This window comes from Harpia harpyja, chromosome 2, assembly GCF_026419915.1.
Source record: "Harpia harpyja isolate bHarHar1 chromosome 2, bHarHar1 primary haplotype, whole genome shotgun sequence".
NCBI lineage: Eukaryota > Metazoa > Chordata > Aves > Accipitriformes > Accipitridae > Harpia > Harpia harpyja.
In genome coordinates, this window is record NC_068941.1 from 57,331,910 (window position 1) to 57,354,702 (window position 22,793).

The 22,793-nt window shown below is 35.0% G+C and overlaps 1 protein-coding gene across 1 annotated transcript in view; it reads right to left on the minus strand.

Moving 5' to 3' along the window:
- The window catches only part of TUSC3 (tumor suppressor candidate 3), a 135,455-nt gene that overhangs the window by 67,087 nt on the left and 45,575 nt on the right, over window positions 1-22,793 (minus strand). Inside the window, exons 2-5 of the mRNA XM_052779978.1 lie at window positions 16,378-16,547; window positions 6,029-6,146; window positions 3,471-3,611; window positions 2,746-2,886 (exon numbers count right to left, since the gene is read on the minus strand). Of these exons, the coding sequence (XP_052635938.1) occupies window positions 2,746-2,886; window positions 3,471-3,611; window positions 6,029-6,146; window positions 16,378-16,547 (570 nt within the window). The remainder of the gene's footprint in view (window positions 1-2,745; window positions 2,887-3,470; window positions 3,612-6,028; window positions 6,147-16,377; window positions 16,548-22,793) is intronic.

Genomic DNA, 22,793 nt, shown 5'->3' on the forward strand with positions numbered 1-22,793 from the left:
TTTGACAACATTGTGAAGGCAAAAGAACAGTAAAGATTTAAAAAGGGAAGCATCAGCTCAACACCATGATTAATTGCTGTATACTTTCAGCTATAAGACCTTTTTCTAAAACACCCTCTAAGTGCTATTCGTTTTTGAAGTAAACAGAATTTTACAGGAAATAGTATGAGCAACAACAATAAATGGCATTAATGCCATTTTAATTCTTTTTAACTCTATTATTGCTTGTCAATACAATCAGCAGGATGATTGGCATTAATACAATTTCTTTATATGTTTGGTCACATTTGGACATTGACCCTGTCAACAGGAGTTCAGTTGATTGTGATTATAAGTTTTCTACATTGCAATTTGCAGTTATGTTCAGATGTAAAATGTCCAGCTGCTGCTAAGGAGAACAGCAAATATTTTAAGAAACAATTATGTGTTAATTTTCTTAATTTAATTAGGAAGTTAATTATGTCTTCAACTATTTATTGAATACAGATTGTAATAGAATGATTCTTGGTTTGAAAAACTGATTTTTAACTTCTGCAAGACAAAAAAAACCAATCCCTCAAAACATTCAAACATTAAACTTCTGATCTGAAACCCTGAGGTATGAAATTGGAATAAAATTGTTGTCTCCAGAGGTACAGTGCATGGTTAAACAATGGAAGTACCACTGATTACATATCTTTATATGATTTTTGACACAAACATCTATTTTGGTGAGCTAATTATCGTTTTACACAGGTGATATCTAAAGGTTAGGAGTCCAAAAAAAAGTTAGACTGATACATATCAAATTTGAGCTTTCTGGTGGTAGTGTATCTTTAAAAAGTATTATCATTGAAAAGTACTGGTAATCTAGAAAAATACATGGAACTCAATATGACAGACTTACTTTGGAAAACTGTCAAAACTCTGTGCTAGAGCTCAGGATGTTCCAAATGACATCCTGGAAGAAAGAAGACATTCTGCCCCTGGCTCTCTAGATCAAAAGGAAACATTATTCTACTTGAAATCTAGTCCTGTAGGTGGTTTATTTGAAATCTTGTTCTTTATTCCTTCTTCAATGTATGGCGTAGATTAACAAACTGCTTAAACAAAGAATGTATGCCATGTACACTAGTAGGAAATGCTATGATAGCACATGAGAGAAAACAGCATTATCAGTTGCCATTATTCAAGAGTAATGCCAAATATCAAGGAACTCTGAACAAAGAGCTTGCTTTAAGATCTTGTTAATCATTTAGATATAAAAATTAATTAAAGCCCAACAGGTAGTAGGTAACTTCACCTTTGAACAGATGTAATAAAGGCTGCCAATGGGCCTATCGCTTGAAAGTGTCACAAAATAAGGTATCTTTTCATTGAAGCGGAATAGAACAGCAGACCATCAATATCACGTGGCTTTGAAAAGGTGAAAATGATTATAGGTTATATCAGTGACCTTCTTCTAGCAGAGCTAAAATAACACAGAATCATAGAATAGCCCAGGTTGGGAGGGACCTCTAAAGACCATCTGGTCCAAGCTTTCATGGGAAAGGGAGCCTAGATGAGAAATATGAATGCTGCTGCACAGGTAAACTCATATTCCATCTACAATCCTAGCCATGTGCTTTCAAGAAAGGTTAATTCATATTGACACAAGTTGAGAAAAAGTCTTCAAAATGATGAAGTGAATAAATAACCATTTACATGGAAAAAGAAAAAAGCTTGGCTTATGATGTATAAAATAGATGGACACATTTTTAAAAAGCACTGTTCTCAATTACTATGTTGCTAATACAGAAGGAAGGGGCTCTATTAAGCTGTAAAATGTTGGATTGGACTTGATAACCCTAGACACTATTCTAGTGTTGATAATAAACATGCTCCTGACTCCATGTCCCTGAACACTAAGCCTTAGATGCTGCTCCTCAGAGTTTTCCTCTTCTGTCGGTCACAATGATGGCAGAGTAATGAGTACTTATGAATATACCTTAACCATCATCCACCATCCTTGCATGCTATTTCCTATCTAAAACTGAGACAGCTGACTATGCTGCACAGTCCACATTTTTCATCAGTCTACACAGTTATTTGAAAACTATGATATAAACAAACACACTGCAATACACTATTAAGCATGTTAAACCTTAATTCATTATTTACGACCTTGAGTATTTAGTTGACTAATATTTCAAACAGACTATTGGCTAGTTTTAGAATTTCCTCAGAGTTAACCCTATAAGATCATCCTATTCTCATTTAGCTTAACAGTGGAATGTTAAGGTCAGTACTACTGAAACCAGTTTTAGAAAGAATTCCATCTTTTTCTTTGTTTCTTAGTTCTTTTAAAATTTTCTTGCAAACATACTTTTCTTAACCTTTCGTTACTCTGAAGTGATACAGTCTGACATTAATATCCATACTAAAACAATCATAACGTTACTGATTTTACAAAAAAGGGCAAGTTGAACGATAGCAGTGAACATTAGTAACACTTTTTATTAGAAATATTTTCTTGCTAAAGTTCAAACAAAAATCTGCAGCTAACTATCAGAGAATTTGCTAATTTTCAGTGAATCACTCATAGTAACTGATACTCGCTGCTTATAAGAATTAGCCCCAAAATCTAGATTACGAATCTTTGTCTGATAGTACCATTCTGAACAACTTATTAATGCAATGGTTTTTAATTTACTGTGCAAATAAGGAAGATACATATGCTAAGATAAGAAACTAATAAAAGCATATTAGTAAGGAAAATCTGCATACCAGAGCTGCCATGGCCCAGCCAGTTTTGTTGTAGATGAACTCTAAGTTATTTCTTCGCAGATATAACAAGCCACCAACAAGAGATACCAGAAGAGCCAGTGCAATTGTACCAGAATAGTTAGGAGGCCTGAACACTCTAATCTGGAAAAGATAAATGCAAATACAGATAGCAAATAAATGCATACATACAGATCATCTTCCATATAAACAAACAGGGAGCATCTGAAATCTTGTTTCAGAGTCAGAAAGACTAATCCCTAAAGGGGAATAAGAAAATAAGAAAAATAGTACTTCCTTCAATAAGCACATAATATGAAAAATGTTTTAAGCATCATTTTGAACTGTTCAACTCCAAAACATTACTTCTTCAAGGGATTTGCAGGTTGTGTCTGAATTAGAAGCAGCTACCTTTGGATCGATCTGGTTTGTATATAGTTTTGCAAAGCACCTTTTACTTATTAACAACTAATTTTCACAATATCACTGCTTGTTTTTATCCAGAATAAGACTACATAAAATTTAACACAACAAAAATGGAATATAATCTGCAAACTGCAGCAATTACCACAAGTACCATGACTACATTTCTTTTTTTTTCTGTGTTCTAGAAACTACACTTGAGGGAAAAAAGGTATTAAGGAAAGATGGAATTTGTCATCAGCCTGTCTCACACTACAAATACAGATACATTTGGCTTCAACTTTTAAAATTGTAGAAAGACTTACATGAACATCTGTTCTGTCAGCTATCCATTTAGCTAGCTGCTCAGCTGCAAATCCGATTCTCTGCAGGTCAAATGTGTCAGCTCTCTTGGGTTTACCTTTTGGAGGAAAATGCATGAAAGTCGGAGCAGAGTTCATATTCAGCTATAAAACCAGGAAGCATAGCAGAAAAAAATTAGTAACTCTATCCTCAAAAATGTTTAGCTTTTATGTATAAGACAACACAAGTCTAATTAGCATGAAAAATATTATTTGCCTCCATACATTACTTTCTTTTTATACATCTTCATGTACAGTCCTGCAAAAAGAGTGCTCAGAATATTCCTTCCAGTAGATTCTTTGGGATGTTTAATTATTCAGAGTATTTCACCCACAAGCTTTTCTGAGTAAGAGTATCTTATGCTTTAAAGTTCTCACATGCTGTAAGAACTTTCCTGTAATTAGTAAAACAGAGACCCTACACCCATCCATCTATTAAAGTATATTAGGTTATAATTCTAAGGGAGGAAAAAAAGCGTTCAAATAGCTTGACATTGTTTCTCTTGCCTAGCTCTCACCAATCCAAAGTTAACTAGACTAAACTATTCTTCTAGCCTTCCACTGGCTTCAAGACAGACTACCCACTAATGACAAGTCTTTTTTAAATCCAGAAAGGCCTAGATAACTAGCTTAGACTACATAACTTGGCCTAGAAATTACATGACTGTTAATCCATGCATTGATGTCACTGGACCTATTCACAGTATATCGAAAAACTCAAAGGTGACAAACAAATAGATTTACATTTACATTTGCCACTTTAAATTTTGACTTCAACTTTGCAAGGTGGTATAGGAGAATATAATTTCACTATATAAAATTCCTCCGTATTCAGTCCATCTCAGAAACGGTGCAATAAAACGCTTGAAAAAATGAAAATTAACATAAACAAAATCAGGGGAAATACTTAAAGACGATGCAATATGGAGATCTTTAAGTAACAAAGGCAGAGTAAACTTGTTTGTTTCATTCCTGCAAGATGAGTTTTAACACATTACCAAAACATCACATTTAATCAAGTACAGAACTGAATTTATCAATAGAAATTGCCAGCTATTAAAATATTTTCCATCTAAGCAAAAAATAGCCCTCTTCTTTAGTGAACTGATTTGGAAATAAAAAATTTTCTGAGAAAGTCTAAGACAAATGTTCTGAAATAGTTCAATAAAACATTTTATAGGATACAGAAACATTCTGAGATACAGAAAACTTCTGACATTGTATAGAGTTTGGGGGCAGGTGGTCTGCAACTGCTTTGACATTTCTCTATAGACAGAGTAAAAGCTGAAAAATCAAAGTCACGTTACTTTTTGGGTTTTTTTGCTATGGCATCAGTATTACATAACTTGTTTGCACACATAAACCTAAGGTCAGAACTACATTTCCCCCAAATCCACCTTAAAATAGTCATTAGTTTCACTTATTCTTAACACTGTATTTCTCAAAGACAGTCAAAAACTTATATATTTTATCTAATTTGGTCTTCTACATTACTTTAAATGCATACCACCTGAAAATAAACTGAATCTGTGCCCTTTTACACAAGCAATAAGTTGGACTGGACTATTCTAATATGTACTGATTGGCTTCAGACAAGATCAAACAACATATTTTGTATTATTGTAACCATGTAGGATAATCTAAGATGATTTTAAAGCTTATTTGAACTAAAATTTTTAAAGCAAAATCTTAAGCCATTAATAACTATTCTTTACACAATACATTCTAAGATGTCAACTGGAAGCAAAAATATTTACTAAACACAGTAATTAAATTTATTAAATTAAGTATTTTAAAAATCAATATTAAAGTTTTCCCCTGAAAATTTTAAATCACTCACTTCAAAAGGTGGTTAAAAATACGGAGAACTTCAAAACTTGTCACTCCTCTTAATCTGCATTTTTAGCTTCAATCAACGGATAAATATCAAAGAAAAGCATGTCAGTATTTAGTAGTAATTTTCAAGGGATGTGTTTTGACTTGACTACTCATTTAAGACAGGGCCTTAGACTGTTCTCCAACAATTGATTTTTCACTCTTCATAGCCAATATATAAAATCTAAACCAGTCTCTTCTCTTTTCCCTGAAGAACTTCCAGACTAATACAAATATTACTGGAGTTGAAGAATATTGTATTACATAAAAGCAATTAAAGGCTGTTTTAGTTAAGAGCTTTTTTCCCCTAAAGATAAAGGAAATCTTTAAATGCAAATGTTAGTTCCATTGCACTTAATTCTAAAAAATGACATTAATAATTGGTTGAAAAAAAATCGCATACATATAATGTATTCTATAAACAAACATTATAAACTACACTTGGAAAATACTAGAAGTGGCTACTGGTACAATCTGCCTTCACGAATGTCACAGAAACTGCAGTGCCTGGTGTTTTTAACCAGGAAGAATTTGCATACAAAACACAGAGGTACACACCTACATACAGAAAATAATGTCTTGTATCATTTGGCAAACCAACACGTAGTTTTAAAAATTAAGAATATTTTACAGTATCCAACATTTACCTGTTGAAAAACATCTGCCCCTTCATCATAATCCACTATTGTGAAAAACAGTTTGTTTGAAAAAGCAGATGAATAGCGCCATGAATTAGCCAGAACTTGATATTCTTCATTAGCTTGCCTGTTAAGGAAAAGAAACAAATGTACATCCATGTGGCATTTGCTGGCAAAAAAGATCCTATAACCAGCTGCAGCTGTTAGATGAATTACACTAGCAGTATCATTCTCAACACCCATAATAGGAATTAAAAAAAGTTTCAGCTAGTTATGCAACACCTCACTTCAAATTTGCCTTCTCCAAAATAAGAAATGTGTTAAGTCAAAATATACCAGAGAAATCCCAAGATGATGTTAACAAAAAGTAATGTTTTCCATACTTAAAAGTCTCAGAAAACAGGAGTGGCCTGAGTGGCAAGCGTCATGCAAATCTGCTAACAGAGCCATGGAAGCAGATGCTTACATGGCCCTTGAGTACGATATCAGGATTTACTTGCTGGAGACAGCAGTGCATAAGGAATTCTGAAACTAGTGGAAAAATAACACAGAAATGTGACAGTAGTAATCTTCCTAAAATAGCAGAGCCATAGAAAGAGCCATAGAAACTGCTAAGCACTGGGGAAATGATACTAACTAAATGAAGAGTAGGCTTCTAAGTAGCATAATTCATGCAAAGTTATTTCTATAAAACTTGTTTTAAAAGTGATAAAGGATAATTTTGTACAACATATAGGGTTAAATAATCTTTCCTATCATCACCAGAAAGTCATATTGCTACTACTCAAATTTGTCAGAAAGCCTCCCCTTGGCTTTACTCACGGCTCTATATTCAGGTGAGGTTTTTTTGGTTGGTTGGATTTTGTGTGTTCGTTCATTCGTTCATTTTAAAAGGAAAAAAAAACCCACCAAAACAAAACAAACAACTTTGCCCTGTCTGCACCGAGAGGAAAGGAGAAAAGTAATTCCAGGAGAATTCTGGTATCCTTACCAGCAGAGACGTTCTCTATACACACAATCACAGAACCATAAAACCACAGGTTCTTCTACAGGACAAATCCGTATCAATGAATAATTCAGAAAAACAAAAGAAAATAAAAAAAACCTTGAAAGAATCCTTGCAGTACTTTTGGCTTTACACAGGCTCCTTTGCTAATTATTTCCATATTACTAATTATTCATAAATGCTGTAGAGTCCGAACCAAGATTCTACCACTTGGCAACCTATCTTTGCATGTGGTAAGATGCAGAAGTAGTGTGAATGTAGATGAATAGTAGATGAATAAATGTATCCTGCAGCTTTTGTCGAAACACTGTTTCTATAAAACCAGTTCCATGTGTTTGATGGTGCAGAACGCTGTTTATTTAAAAGCTGTAGATGCAAAAATCTGTTTGTTGCAAGAGAAACTCTGCACTAAACACACATAATACATATTGCATTTTGAGAGAACAAAGAGGGGGAATAGGATGACAGGACCACAGAAGTCATAAGACCTTCCCCATTTCCTCATAACTGACCTCAGCCTTAGGCATGAAATATATTACATACAGCTCCAGCAGAGTTGTGTTGTACCAATGAATATATATTGTACACGAAAAAATCTAACATAAAAGTTAAAATGAAATTTTATGATCTTACCCCCCCGCCCCCCAAGAATAAATCTTATGAACCACAAAACCCCACAACTTTCACCCTTAATTATGTGATTGAGTAAAATTTGCTACTTAACACACTTACTCAAAGTTTGCAATTATAAAAAAAATGTGATTTAGGCATTAGATTGGTTATTTCTAGAAACAGATACTAAGATTAAGTAGACTAACATATTCACTGTCATCCTGAAGAGGGCAGTCATACAACATCAAAGGAATGCTGTAAAATCTTAAGTAATAGCTGTAGGGCACTGTTCTGTTAAACCTGCTATATTAGAGCTGGACCATTTTTATTATAAGAAGATGATAAAAATCACTTCATCTTGATGCCATCACTCTTCTTAGTCTACCTTTCACTTGTGATGAAACAGTATTTCTGGGAAATTCAGGTACTGCATTCATACCCCCACTATTTGAGAGAAGACTCTTGTTCCTGTTGATCTCCATGTATTTTGCATCTTTGAACTATTTTGAATTAATTTAATAGGTAGAAAGTATACTTCTGAAAGTATCATTTGGCAAAACGTTGTCTTGGATTTTCTATAACAGATTCAAAGCACAATTTCATCCTCACACTGAAGATAGCAAAGCATTCTGTAATACATCCTCACAGCAGCAGCTCTTGAGGGGTGTGGAGAAGCAGGAGTGAAACAAGGAGGGGCAGGAATACAAAGTTACAGGATTACCACATACAGAACTGAAGAACATTCTACAGTCCACTATATAATAGCCAATAAATACAAAGCTGATACAATGATATTAATAATTTTTTGTAGTGTTGGTTACTCCTTTTCAGATAGAATAATGGTAAAAAGCATAAGCACTTAGCTGAAAAAAACGCAGCCTCCAATTAACGTCAGGCAATATCAATTCTGCCACTTCTTATCTACCTATCTCTATCATTAGTTAATATCAATTCTGTCAGTTTGGTTCTATGAAGTAATGTTAATTATATGAAATTCTTACAATAATTATATGAAATAATATAAAAGCATAGGGCAGAACTACACTTGGTATCAACTCATCAGAATAATGTTAGGACTGTTCTTGTTTGAGAGGATTTTTTGGTAGGTGGAGAAGATTTAAATGTTACTGCTGCTACAGTCACCTCTTTAGAATTTCATCATAACAGCAATACAGGAATACAGCAATAACAACAGTAATATTAACCAGCTGCTAGAAAATAGTGGCCATATCAAAAGGGAATGCTACTATTAGACTTATCTAGAAAATGCAACATACTGAAAAGTAAGCTGCTAAGCAAATGCTCTACAAAACTTTCTTCCATTATGCAAGAGGTGCTCATGAAATATTAAAAGTTTTATTTAAAAAGATTAAATATGTGGGTGTCTATGGCAGATAGTCAGATTTGTATAGCTTGAGCTACATTAAATTAGATTAATTTGATTCTATTAGTCCAACATTACAGTAAGGAAAACACAAACAGAATATTAGGAGAACAAAAGAGACTGTGGAATTATTTGCCAAAGAACGCAGTAAAGCATTATTTTTTGGCATGCTACGGACTGTACAAAACACTTACAAATGTACAATTGGCAAAGAATGCACTACCAGGTCACCTACCTGCTCTTATTTATCTGTTTATTTAAATTGTGACCAATGCTGCAATCTACCTCCAAAACAACTTTTGTTTTTTATTTGGAATAGTTTTCCCAAAATGAAGAGAAGAAGGAGCTAAGTGCATATTTTGATGACTTCTCAGTATTTAGAAGATAGTAAATTCAGAATGCTTATTTGCTTTTATTTTTGTTTAGGGTGACTCATAATGTCACGCTGAAAAGCACTGAAGAATCTACAAATGTGTCGAGAAAATTCACCACACACGACAAAATGAAGAGAGTATGGACACTAGTTGAAAACTACACTGTTTATGCAATCTAGATATCTATAGTAGGAGAAAGCAAGCTAAAATCCATGCTATTCCATTTACAGCATCCCATGAAATTTTCAATATTCTCCAGATGAAAAGAAGCTACAAGATCATATTTTGTAGGAGTTGCAAAGTTAAAAAAAAAAAAAAAAAGAAAGAAATTGTGACCACTGGAAGAATAAGGAGTCTCTTATGATCCAAGTATAAAATTACTGCCTGTTAAACAGGACTCATCAATACTTCTATCAAGATCCTAAAGTGCACTGGAAAAGCAATTGCAGAACTTTCAACAGCTCCTTCCACATTTCCTGTTCCTTCTTTGAACAAAAGTTCAAAAGATAACTCCCTCTCAGTACAGCTAAGAGACCTGTCAATGATTTTCTCACTACCTGCTCTTGATCAACCAGAAAAAAACTGAAAGGCAGAGGATCCTGTTTCTTCTTTCTGACGACACCTCCTTGACTGTCAGAATTCTTTTTGCTGTTGACCTACTCTTTGATCGGCTACTTGAAAACAGTTTTCTGAGATATCTTCTTGAACAGGGAAACCAACAGAATTACTCTCTTTTCTAGATTAAAAACCTCCTCTTGGAGGTCTCACTGATAGGGTAGATGTTAATAAAACTATGTGGAATCTCTTCTCTCAAATATTTTGTCATTTCCTTTTGCACAACATGAGTCAACAGCAGAAAGCAGCTACATTCAGAGCCCTTTATGAAACACACACTACGTTAAGCTCAAAACTTAAAAATACACAAACTATACATTGAATTATAACTTACCTTTTATATAATCCTGTAAGAAATATAGAAGGAATAGCTTAAGCAGTTGACTCTCAGCTCATTCTGCAGCAGGCTTTCTGCAGTCACTACAAGCTTGTTCCAATAGATGCCATTAATAATTTCTGACAGAATTCAGCCTTGTCACTCAAATGAAATAAAAGTAGTCTTTAGAAAATATGTGCCACACCTGCAAAATTGACCTATCTCCCTCATGTCCCACATATATATTTTATGTATATGTAGGTATATTTACACACACATATGTATTTATAGACACACACACAACTTTAGCTAATGGGAGTAATCAGTGCTCCTTTCAATATAATGAAACTTCTGACGCTTTTAAAAATGCAATAGTCTGGTCAACATGGGGGTGAAGAAAATTACTGGCTACACAAATTCCCCTGCATTACCAGCCACTTCTAGCTGCTTCTTCATAAGTACTGTCTTTGCAAAACTGTGTTCTCCCAGAATGTGGAAGCAGGTTTGTTACTTCTACAGTAAAATACTATTCAACATCCTCCAGGACTGAAACAACACAATTTTCAGTTTGTGTGGTTTACAAGTTTGTCTCCACAAGTGGTCACCTGCCATTACTATAATCTTCCTTTGTTGCATTTCCCCATTTTTCTCCTGATCATTTACGACGCTAATTGTAGGCTTTAATCTTGATTTGCGATGATTCAAACAGGCTCAGTTACATCTTTAAAAGAAACATTTAGGAATTCACAGGCATAAACAAGCATAGTAGAAAGAAAGCAAACCAAAATCCATTTGTTTCAGGTAGCTTGAAATTCAGAGAGATGTACATGTCTAATTTACATGATTTAACCATTATCTCATAAAAAAAAAACAGTGGCACAGGTCAAGGTATAGACCCTATCCACTGAAACTTAGCATCTTTAGCCTCTGACACTGCTCTGATCTTTTCAAGGAACACTAAGGAAAAAAAACAATGAAACCAAATATACATCTTTTTGTTGATGGGCTTCAGCTGTTGGGGAAGAAAAACCCGCAAGTGACCAGTTTCATTTCTCTGACCGAGATATCCCTTTCTAAATGAAAATACCTCAACAATGAATTTGAAAAACGAACCAGACAAAAATGTGAACTGTTTGGCAACAAACAAGACATCTCTGATATGTACCTGCATGCAAAGCAGAGATGATTGCTTCTGCCAGTGAGATGAGAGAAGCAGAGCTTAGAAAGGAAAATAAAAGACCTCATATAATTTGCTTAAGGAGTGATTAGATAGTACGGCAACAAACAAAAAAGAACGAGTTAATGATAACAATGAAAGATGCAGAGGAACAGTAAGCGCAGCGATGGTTTCAGCAGGCTAGAGCTAAAGCCCATGTGCAGCTGAAAATCAAAGCACTAATACTCAATCAAGTGGAGGGGGGGGGTCGTTGAAGTCTGGTTGGTAAAATGGTGCTGATCCCTTTGGGAAAATGTAGTGATAATAAAATGGGGGAACAGATTCCAAGTACAGGCAAGAAGACAAAGAGCAGAGAAGCTGGAAGAGAATTTTCACCCAAAAATGCATTCAAGTCAGGCTAGTAGTTACCGTTTGCTGGGATGCAATACAAAGTACAGGCTGAGAAACAGTCTCTTCATCCCTGTGAAGATGCTGCTGTCAAAGTGACCATTCTTTTGTTCTCCTTCTTAAATATACAAGTAGTTTTTTTCAGTAGTATGACTGATGTGGTAACAGAGAGAAACTATCTAGCTGAGTGAATACCCAAGCACAAAGGAAAAAGTGAAGCTGGCCTTATATCCCAAGGACTCACTGTTTAGAGTTAGATTAGTTCTGACTGTTCATCCGAACAAAAAAAAATACCCAAACTGATTCATCATCACAGTGCATCAAAGCGCCCTTTAGGATCTGCTTCCAATATGCTGTTGCAGAATATATACACCAAGAACAGTCAATTAAGACTAACCAAGTTTAATTTCCTGGGACCAAAACTGTTTAATCAAACAGGTTTCCAAACATGCATGGAAAAAAAACCCCACATGTTCAACTGTTAGAAACACATCCCACTTCCACCAATGACTTCACATTCAAGAGTACAGAGGATAATCTAATCTGTTATGGTTAATTCATCTCTGAATACCAGCTATGTCATATTGAACCTAAACAATTGGGTCAATAGGAAAACCGACATTTATGCTACTGCTTACATAGTTGTGAAGGCATCAGATGGCTTTCAATAGCTTTTTTTGAACAGAAAATTGAAATTTTCTTGTTCACAAAGCTAGATGGAAATGTTGTACTCCAAATTCTGCTCTAGGATAAAGACAGAATTTCCTTGAAAAACACTCAATAGGGATGACTAGAGGCACTACTAACATGTATACAGAGCTGCTGGTTTACAGAAGCCTTCATGTGTTAGGACTGGATTGATTCAGATAGCCTACAGATATATTTTCCAGTCCACAGTTTGTGAAAATATTTCATTAAGATGAATACAGAACTGATATCTGTCTCAAAGATGACAACCTGGTAGTTGTCTTTTAGAAACACCTATAAATCAACCTAATTTGTTTTGGGCATAGAACAAATTTGGATCAGTAATGCAGACATATTTCTAACTTTTAAAAGTATATATTGAAAAGGGATAATGTAAAAAATTAGAAGGAAATCAAGCAAAATTAAGTAAAGGGAAAGCATATAATACAACAATATGATGTATATCAGGAATAAACAAGCCTAGCATTGGATGAACAGGTAAGTTTCAAAAATTGGCAAACAAAGCATTCGAAAATTTTTCTAATTGATCTTTCTCAAGATGATACATAAGATTATGTATTCATCTCCTGTATTGATAAAGAAACCCTTCTCATTCCATTCGAAAAAAAGATCTTAAGTAACTTTTGCTAGAGAATACCTACAAAACACACAATACGCTTTGGTTTTACTGAAAAAAGATATCCTTTGACTGAAAGGATAATTTTTACACACAAAAGTTTCACCTAAATATCTGGAGTCCCAGGGACTTCTTTGTATGTGGCTTTTTAAGAGTAAGTTGGTATTATTTCCATATACATTCACAAATCATAACTGTTAAATGATTTATGTGATTGATGTTACAATGTCCTCCTTGCTGCACACAGAAAAGCCTTGGATTCTCTGAAACAAATTTGGTCAGTGTTCCACGTGTAGGTCCTTGCTATATGGATAGGTAAGACTTTTTTAAAATGTTTAAATATCATGCTTCCAAGCATTTTAAGACTTGGCTAAGATCACCTCAACCAAGTTCTATCCAATATTTGGAACTTCTTCGGCATTAAAAAGGATGGGGGAAGGAGGAAAAAATCCTTCCTTCATACCTTCTAGACAAAGTCCAAACTACAGCACTTTTCAGGAATGGACAGGCACAGTAGCGTTCTCTGGTGGAGAACTTGGAGCACCAAACTGACTTTGCATTCACTTTGAAGAGTGCCAAAAGTGACACCAACTTTCTGAATGCAAGAAGCTACCTCTCCATCTTTGGTGGCACAACCATTCAAAAAATCTGCCAGAAAAGTCATATAGATTTTACTGTAAGCAGGGGCTCATTTTAACAACAAACATTCTAAGTATAACCAAATGCAAAATCAGATACACAAAGAATATAGTTTAACAAGATAGGACACACATGATCTCTTCTGGCCTCAAATATGCAAATCTGCAATGGCCTGCTCTAATGATGATCAGGTTTCACTGCTCTTCTCCAGAAGAGGACCGCTTTTCCTACCATTGCTCCCCATCCTGTTATTTATCTTTTTTTGTATAATGCTGTGTTTTTCATGCTTAGCATTTGATGTAGCTTTATGCAACAGCAGCACACAAACACCTTTTTTTTGCCTTTTGAAAATACTGTGCCCGTGTTCTTTAAAAGCCGGACATTTAGAAGAGATAAAATACTGAAATGTCAAATCTAGCCACCAAAGGGAAAAGACAAAACCTTTTCCTTTTTTTTGTTTTAGATAATCCTGTGGTGCATAAACTAACCAGGCTCAATTTTTAGGAGAAAAAAAAGTACTAATTCTTATGACAAAGTTATTCAAAGTCAAATATTTCAGTCTAGGTGGTTTTCTGTATTTGAAGTATGAAACTGATTTTTTTGTATGCAATTGTTCTGAAAATATTTTGATGAGTAACAATTAACTTAAATCTTAGACAAAAGCATCCTCATACAACATTACAGATTAAGTTAAAAATCTATTTTTCCTTTAGGCAAAGTGGCTAGTGCATAGCTAACAATAAAGTAATGCATGCATTTCAGTTCTGTATATCCTTTCAGTGGTCCTGTCCATTAATTAGCCATTGATTTGAAAATATTGATTTTCCTGATAATGGTTTTATGTGCAGTACGATCAACCTCATTAAATTCCTTTTATTTCACATGAAAAAGTGAATCACACCTTCACATTTATTTAAACAAACTCAACTGAAAGCAGTATGTTGTTTTTTTCCTTCATTTTATGCTTAAATATTTTCAGTTGCTTCTGTACATAAATGGCTAGCCTGGTATATTACAGGATGAAGTTTATAAGCTCTTTTTCAGTACAGTAAACAATATACAGTTGTAAGCAAAATTAACTTCTTTAAACAATATACAGTTGTAAGCAAAATTAACTTCCTTAACAGCAATATTTATGTTGTTTTCACAAGCCCTACAAAAGAGCTGTACATCATAACACACAGAAAGAATTTGCTATGGCCATTATAATGATGAATACACTGACACTTATAAAGCTGAACTTAGTACATCTCTTGTAGCTTTATCTACTGGGTAGGAAAATAAGGAATGACTTAAAACAATATGGTAAACTTTCAACTCCTATTTCATCTCCTAAAGTTGAACTCTGGCAACACAAAGAAGAAATATAGCAACCAAGTGCTGCTATATTTAAAGAAAAAATTCCTTTGATTTAAGAAAGCTTCTGTACCTACTCCTTCACCTTCACAGTTCAGATGTGGAGGGTGAGCTCATGGGAATGCAATTTATATACTCTCCCTCAAAATTGACCAACTGACTTCAATGACAAAAAATTAATCTATAAAAAAAAAAAATCGAATAGAAACCATATATGACTACAGATACACAAGTTGAAGTTTCTATTGTAAATGTCGCATTCCAACACTCAAGAAAGCTAACAAGCTGCTATATTTACCAACTTCGTGCATTGTTTAAGGTACACCTATTTAAAACCAAGAAATAATATTTCTTCATATAAAGCTTATGTATTTCATAGTTCTACAGAATATTTTGCTGCCTATTTAAATACTGTTTAGAACTCCCTGCACAATAATCCTACCTATTACTAAACATAATAATTTCTAATGCATATTTTGGCTGAAGAAGGTTTTATTAGCTCAGTTTCTGATTTAGTAAGGTAATTAAATGCATGACTACCTTTCAGTCCCTTGGCCCTATTTCCATGTCTATCATTAGTCATTTTTGGATTAACTTACTGAACTAGGAACTTGCAGAGAAAGCTCTTAAACTTAGAAGAATACCAGAGCCACTCGAACATATCAAAGTGCAGTGCCAGACAGTATTTCACAACAAGCATGTCCTCGTGGAAAAATGTACTTCCATGTAAGAACTGTCCAAAGCTGTGAAATCACAGGGTAACTCACACCTGCATCAGAGCCTTGGACATCACTTAACTGAAGAAACCAGTGAAGTGTCATATTATTAGATGGCAATGAATCACTTCTGTCACAAAACGTCTTTGGAAAGATCATGGTCGACTGATAATAAAATAAAGCAGATTTCTTAAAGAGAAAGTCTTGGTCAGTTCTGTACATTTTATTCAACTGTAATTTAATAAAACGCAAAACTAGGAAGACTTCTAAAACTTGACATATAGATTAAAAGGCAGTTGAAAACATCATGTAAAAAACACATGAGCCTGTTAAACAGTAAGCATCTATCCCATGCAAAGAACAATTCTACTCAGTATATTGCACATTGATTAAAACATTCACTTGAAAACTGTGGTGAGGAAGATGAAAAATATCACTAAGGTATAAATTACCTGCAAACAGAGCACTGCCGCTGCGGCTGGAGAGCGGTGAACATCACTATCACAGAGTAGTTACGAGGTGGAGCCTTCACAAATCTTCGGAATTTGTCTCCGTTCATGCGGATGACAGAGCGCCTTGAGCTCCACTCCATCAGCTGTTCCACCTTCTCAGCCAAAAGATTCTGTAATTGAGGACAAAGATGAGGAATGTTTAAGCTTAAACTTCAAGCACTTCGTACCCATATTCTGCCTTTGCATCCTCAGAGCTCCTATGGACTTAAGCAGGAGGTTGGGGGTACCTCTATATAGTTTATAGCACAATTTAGTCTTCTATGTAGACAAGTAAATTTTAAGTATTTTAAAAAATAAATCGATGTGGTCTTAAACACAAAGGATACATAAAATGAAATCAAACAGGTTGCTACCGAAGGCAAAGGAGTAGAGTAAGGCTGACTGTCTAAATACAAGATATCAGTACAGCAATCACTTACTTTCATTAAAAATTGGAAGCTTTAGAAAATGCAGCATTATGTTATATTTATTCTTCTTAGTAAAAATCACAGCAGGATATTGTCAGTCACTCAAATATCACAATGAAAGAAAAATGTAGGTACAAAGAGAAACAAAAAGTTATTACATTCAGAATTTCCTTACAAATATGTATCATATTGAATTTAAATTAATGTAAGTTTTATATTTTGCTACAGACAGGAATGCACTGTCTTATAAACCCATCTAGGCACATTCTGTTATGAGATCAACACACGAGATCTCAAGATTGAGATCCCGAAAATATGTTGGCTGAACTATAAGTGTATAAGAAAAAAAAAAAAAATTGTTTGTGTGTGGCTTTTCTTTTGCATGAAAGCATTCCGTCACATGAATGATTTAAAAGCAGGATGAGACATATTACAAGATGGCCCTCAAGTTAAATACATTCATCTAATTATTCCTATGAAAATCTATCTAATTTTTTTTTTTAAATCAAGTAAGCCATATGTCACACATGCTCAGGAGAGACTTTTTAGTCTCCTAAATTACCTAGGTTCAGTGAGGTTGCACTAACCATGCTAGAGCAGGTGGATCTACACCTACAGCGTATCAGGATGAACGCAACAATCCATCTTGTTTTAAGTCCTCAGTTTCCTGCTCAAGGACACTGTGGAAGCTGCCTGTATCAAATAAGAGCTAAAAAGAGTGGAAAAAACTGGAATAGTACAACTTGCAGAGAAGCTGAGTGTTGAGAAAAGGTGGGAAGGACAGAGAGGGGGACAGACAGAACAAAGACTGGAAGTGAAGAAGGAGCACCAAACAAAAGAGAAACTGAGTTCAGAAAACTGGAAGGTGAGAGACCTCTGATAAAATACTCATGAGTTAGTGAAAGGCTATACAAACTGATGAGGGTCTGCAGTGGAAGGGAAGAATAAACTAGCTTAACAAACATATTGAAACGGGGATGCTCTGAGGACAGAGAACATGATGACAGGCAAGGCAAGGATAAAACTCAAATACTGTGCAGTAACAACTGAGCAAGGATACAAGGTGGCTTTTGTAGGACTTTTTAAAAAAAAAGAATGAAATAGAAAAATTAGCTCATCTAGTAACATATTGAAAAATCAGTAAGGCTATAAATAAGAGTATAGATAGATATATGAGGGGAAGGAAGGACTGAACTACATGGTTAAAGGAAAATTACATTTTGCCTGTGTCATGGTTTCACCTCAGCCAGCAACTAAGCACCATGCAGCTGCTAGCTCACTCACTCCCCCTGCCCCGGTGGGATGGGGAGGAGAATCGAAAACAAGTAAAACTCCTGGGTTGAGATAAGAACAGTTTAATAATTGAAATTAAAAAAAAAAAAAAAAAAAAGGAAAGGAAGATAACAAAAAGAGAGTGAAATGTAACTCAAGAAAGACAAGTGATGCACAATGCAATTGCTCACCACTCACTGACCAATGCTCAGCCAGTCCCCAAGCATCGATCCACTCCTCCCTGGCCAATTCCCCCCAGTTTATAGACAGGCATGACATCACATGGTATGGAATATCCCTTTGGCCCGTTTGGGTCAGCTGTCCTGGCTGTGTCCCCTCCCAGTGTCTTGTTACCCCTCCAGCCTTCTTGCTGGCTGGGCATGAGAAGCTGAAAAATCCTTGACTTGGTCTAAACATTACTTAGCAACAACTGAAGACATCAGTGTGTTATCAACATTCTTCTCATACTAAATCCAAAACATAACGCTATACCAGCAACTAGAAAGAAAATTAACTCTATCCCAGCCAAAACCAGGACAGCCTGTCAGACCTTCCATCTTAAAAATTAGCAGATGATGCCCCCTGGAGCTCCTTATAAGGCACAGTTGGTCATCAGAAGTTTTGAGTCCAAAAGAAGCTTTGATCAGCATAAATTATGAACAGTTCTGAGACAGCCAGATTTATTTAACTCTGTAAAGCCTTTAAAAAAAACATATTTTAGGGTTTCATTCCTATTCTCAGAATTTAGCTGAGATTTGTAATCACAAATGGAAGGAGAGATTACAACTCTGTTTATCATAAGAATACCAATGAATCAATTAATACTATAATTTTTCTTCTGCTAAATGACACGTTTTGGGTAGTTTTGCTTCAAAAAGATATTATGTAAGTTCTTTTCTTCAAAAAGAATCATAAAGCAGATTACATAAAAATGAAGTCTATTCATTTGTAAGACTTCCTTGGATTAGCAGTGCCCGGATTAAATCTTTCTGTTCATTTCAAAAGATTCACTAGTTTTGCATGAGGCACTCCAGTTGGTAATGTGCAATAAAACATAAGGAGCTAAAAAGGATGTGGACTCATATTTCCAAAAGCTTTAATAACTGAAACAAAAAGATAAACCAAAGAGAACTAATAAAAGACACAACTTTTAAATTAACACAGGAAGGATGCATAATATCCTCCTCAGTACAGAAAACCAAAGACTTTTCAGAATATGCCTTATTCTGAGAAAAGATATAGAAACCCATGAAGTATCATTCATTAAGGGTATTAAAGCAAAAGCATGATCTTGACAGAAAAAACAGGGGAGAAAAATACCAGCTCTATTACTGCTATATAATTTGATTCTACAAAATAATCAGTGATATCAGAAGAGTCTTAGAGAAGACCCGCACAAAGTTTTACTTCGAAGCTTGTTGCCAATAAACAATTGCCTTGATTACTTCAGATTCAGCCATGTATAATGTCACCTTCACATAGATCTTGTGCAATACTGTGAAGTTCACCATAATGTTCTCAACCACTTGGATCTTTTGTTTTGCTTTTTCTTAATGCACTAGGTAAAAAGCTAGTAACTAAGCTAAACTAATATGTTTACTACACTAGGTAATCAAGCTAGTACTTCAGGAGTATAAAGTCACTAGGTAAGATTTTATTACTTGCTGCACTGGATTCTGAAGAAATCTACTTTTTTCAAATAGAAAGTTATCACTGATTAGATTGCAGATAATCACATATATCATAAAACATTCTGCTATAGGCCAGATTTCTCTTAGGTAACTGACTGCACTTAGATATCCTACCACTTTTTAGTCCACTTTATTCCAGAAAGTCTCCTTTTGCAGAGTAATTGATAGAAGAGACCTTGGACTGCCAGCTCCAGAATTCACAATGAAGTCTGTGGAATATCCTATATTTTATGGCTTTCTGATTTGTAACACTTTACAGATAGATGAAGGTCTGATATGGTTTTGTCATTTATAAAACATTTGCACAATATATGCTGCTGAGTAAGTTATCAACCTTTTCCTCAACTCATTTAATAATGAAATCCAAGAAATAAATCTAGTGTTAAATGAGTTTCCATTTTAGCTGTGCATTTTACTTTAAAGTTGAGTACCTGCGTTCAGGAAGTGTGGCACATTTCAACATTCCAACTGTCTACTTTAGCTTTGGATCAAAAAGGCACCCACTTTTCAGACACTACACTCAGAAAATTGACCAGTCTGTTAAAAAGGGAAATAAGTGTATATTTTAAACAAATGCTCAAGCTACTAGCAGACTAGCCTTGTGGATTTCATAATTCAGAATGTAACTGATATTTTTATAAGAAAATTAAAAGTTTGTAAGATAACAGTGTACAAAAAAGAAAAACAGATTGTCGAATAAAGGTGTGAGTATGAGGTCTACCTCCAGTGAAAAATTTTCTCCTGTGTAAAAGAACAGTGTTGAAAAGTGAAGAAAAATTGACAGAAAACATTTAGAAACAAATGGCAGAATTGTCCCTATTACCCTAATGGAATAATAATAAAAATAATAATCTCCTAATACCCAGGAAAGCATTGTTAGAAAAGACAATGATCTATCCCAAATTATTCTTGCCATGAAGGTACTGAAACTGAACATGTGCTCCAGTATTTTTCTTTTACCATTTACCATCCAACTATACAAAGCATACATAAAACTGTCACCAAAATGAATTCCCATTAGGATTCCAGACATTTACAAAAGTTTTATTAACTTCCATCTTTCCACCCCCTGGGGAAACTCTTCTGCCAGAGAAAATCTGGAAATACAAGAGGATGGCTAAATCAGACCCACTAGACAAAACACATCTTGTGATGAGTGAGATACATGAACAATTGTTACTCATGTCCAGAAAATGAGACACACTATCTGATTTTTGCTCTAGACTGCTAATTTTCTGCTCCTTTCCACAGTCTATACAGGTAAAGACCCTACATTTCTTTAAACCCGTTTATTTACAGAATTCCTCTGAGCACTTACTAGCTTTACACTGGTAACTCAAGGGGGTTGTTTTAGTTGAAACACTGAACAAAAAAAAACCACAAGCATAAATTTGAGAAGGGAAATTCTTCCTTTACAAAGGAAACTGCAGTTTTGTTGGTGCAAATAACTACAAAAGGGTCAACAGATAACAGTCTACTGATAAAAGCATAGAGAACATTTAAACCAATGGGTGAAGAGGCAGCCATGTATAATTTATTTATTTTTATTAGCTGATGCCCCAAGCAGAATAAAAGAACCTATATGACCTATGTGTGGAAACAACATGAATGCTAATATCTGTAAAACAAACAGAACTATAATATAACTTGCTGTTCCTACGCTATTTTGTAACAAAGTGAAGATATATGGGTTGTAGTGAGGTGGGTGCTGGTCTCTTCTGTCAGGTGGCTGGAGATAGGACAGGAGGAAATGGCCTCAAGTTGCGCCAGGGGAGGTTTAGGTTGGATATTAGGAAAAAATTCTTTACTGAGAGGGTTGTCAGACATTGGAATAGGCTGCCCAGGGAAGTGGTTGAGTCACCATCCCTGGAGGTATTCAAAAAGCACGTAGATGAGGTACTCCAGAACATGGTTTAGTGGGCATGGATGATGGTTGGACTCGATGATCTTGAAGGTCTTTTCCAACCTAAATGATTCTATGATTCTATATGGCACAACAGCATTTTTTCAAAACTAAATAACCCTTAAAAATGTTTACTGAGAAAATCCAGAATCCAGGAATTTTCTGATGCAACAAGGAAAGCAGTTCTTTATTTAACACGGGGATTTCTCCATAAAGAGATCACCTGTGAAAATTATTTTTGTTGCTGGAGTAGTGGCAGAGTCATTGGTATTTTGGCCTCAATCCCCTCAAGCAGACGAGCAGTCCCCACTGAAATAAGCTGCTTGGGACAGCAATGCTAAATAATTCTGCTTTTGTCCCTGTGGCTAGCAAGATTTTTCCATTTGCAGTTGTCCGTATCATTGAATCAAGAACAAAGCAAAAAAATAAAGTTAAAGTTCATCTATTATAGATCTCAGTTTCCAGTGATGTGATGAAACAACAATGCCACCTGTCAAAAATGTAGGCAAACTGTGACAAGTTATAAAACAGAAAATACAGGCCCAGCTTCTGGCATCTGCACCTGAAGCAATTCCCTATTAGGGACTGCTTCCCAGTGATCCCCCGTATCTCCTCTCTGCTTCTTAACCCAACAGAGCTTGGCATCTACAAGCCTTCCCTTTCGTACTCTGTGACTAGCAGATTAGCTACTCAAAACACAGCTTTATTTATTCACCCTCCCAAGACACAGTGCCTACAAGACAAAGCATAAACAACAATAACAACCACCCCGTATACACACATTTTGCCTCACTTGACTGTTAATCTTCCTTGGCCAGATTTTCTAAATTTCTTCTGGCCCAAATTAAACCATATCTCTCTGGAGGGAGAAAAAAAACCAAAACAAAACAAATAACAAACCAAACCAAACAACCACCCAGATTTCCTAAATGCTGCTTGCTCTGTCTGTCCAATGGGTGCCACTGACATTTTCAAGACAAACCTCTTATTTTTAAAACAACAACAAAAAATTAAGATTTAAATACTTGTTGATTCAGGTTTGTTGATCTGGGAAATATACATCATAGCAAAATAGCTGGAGTA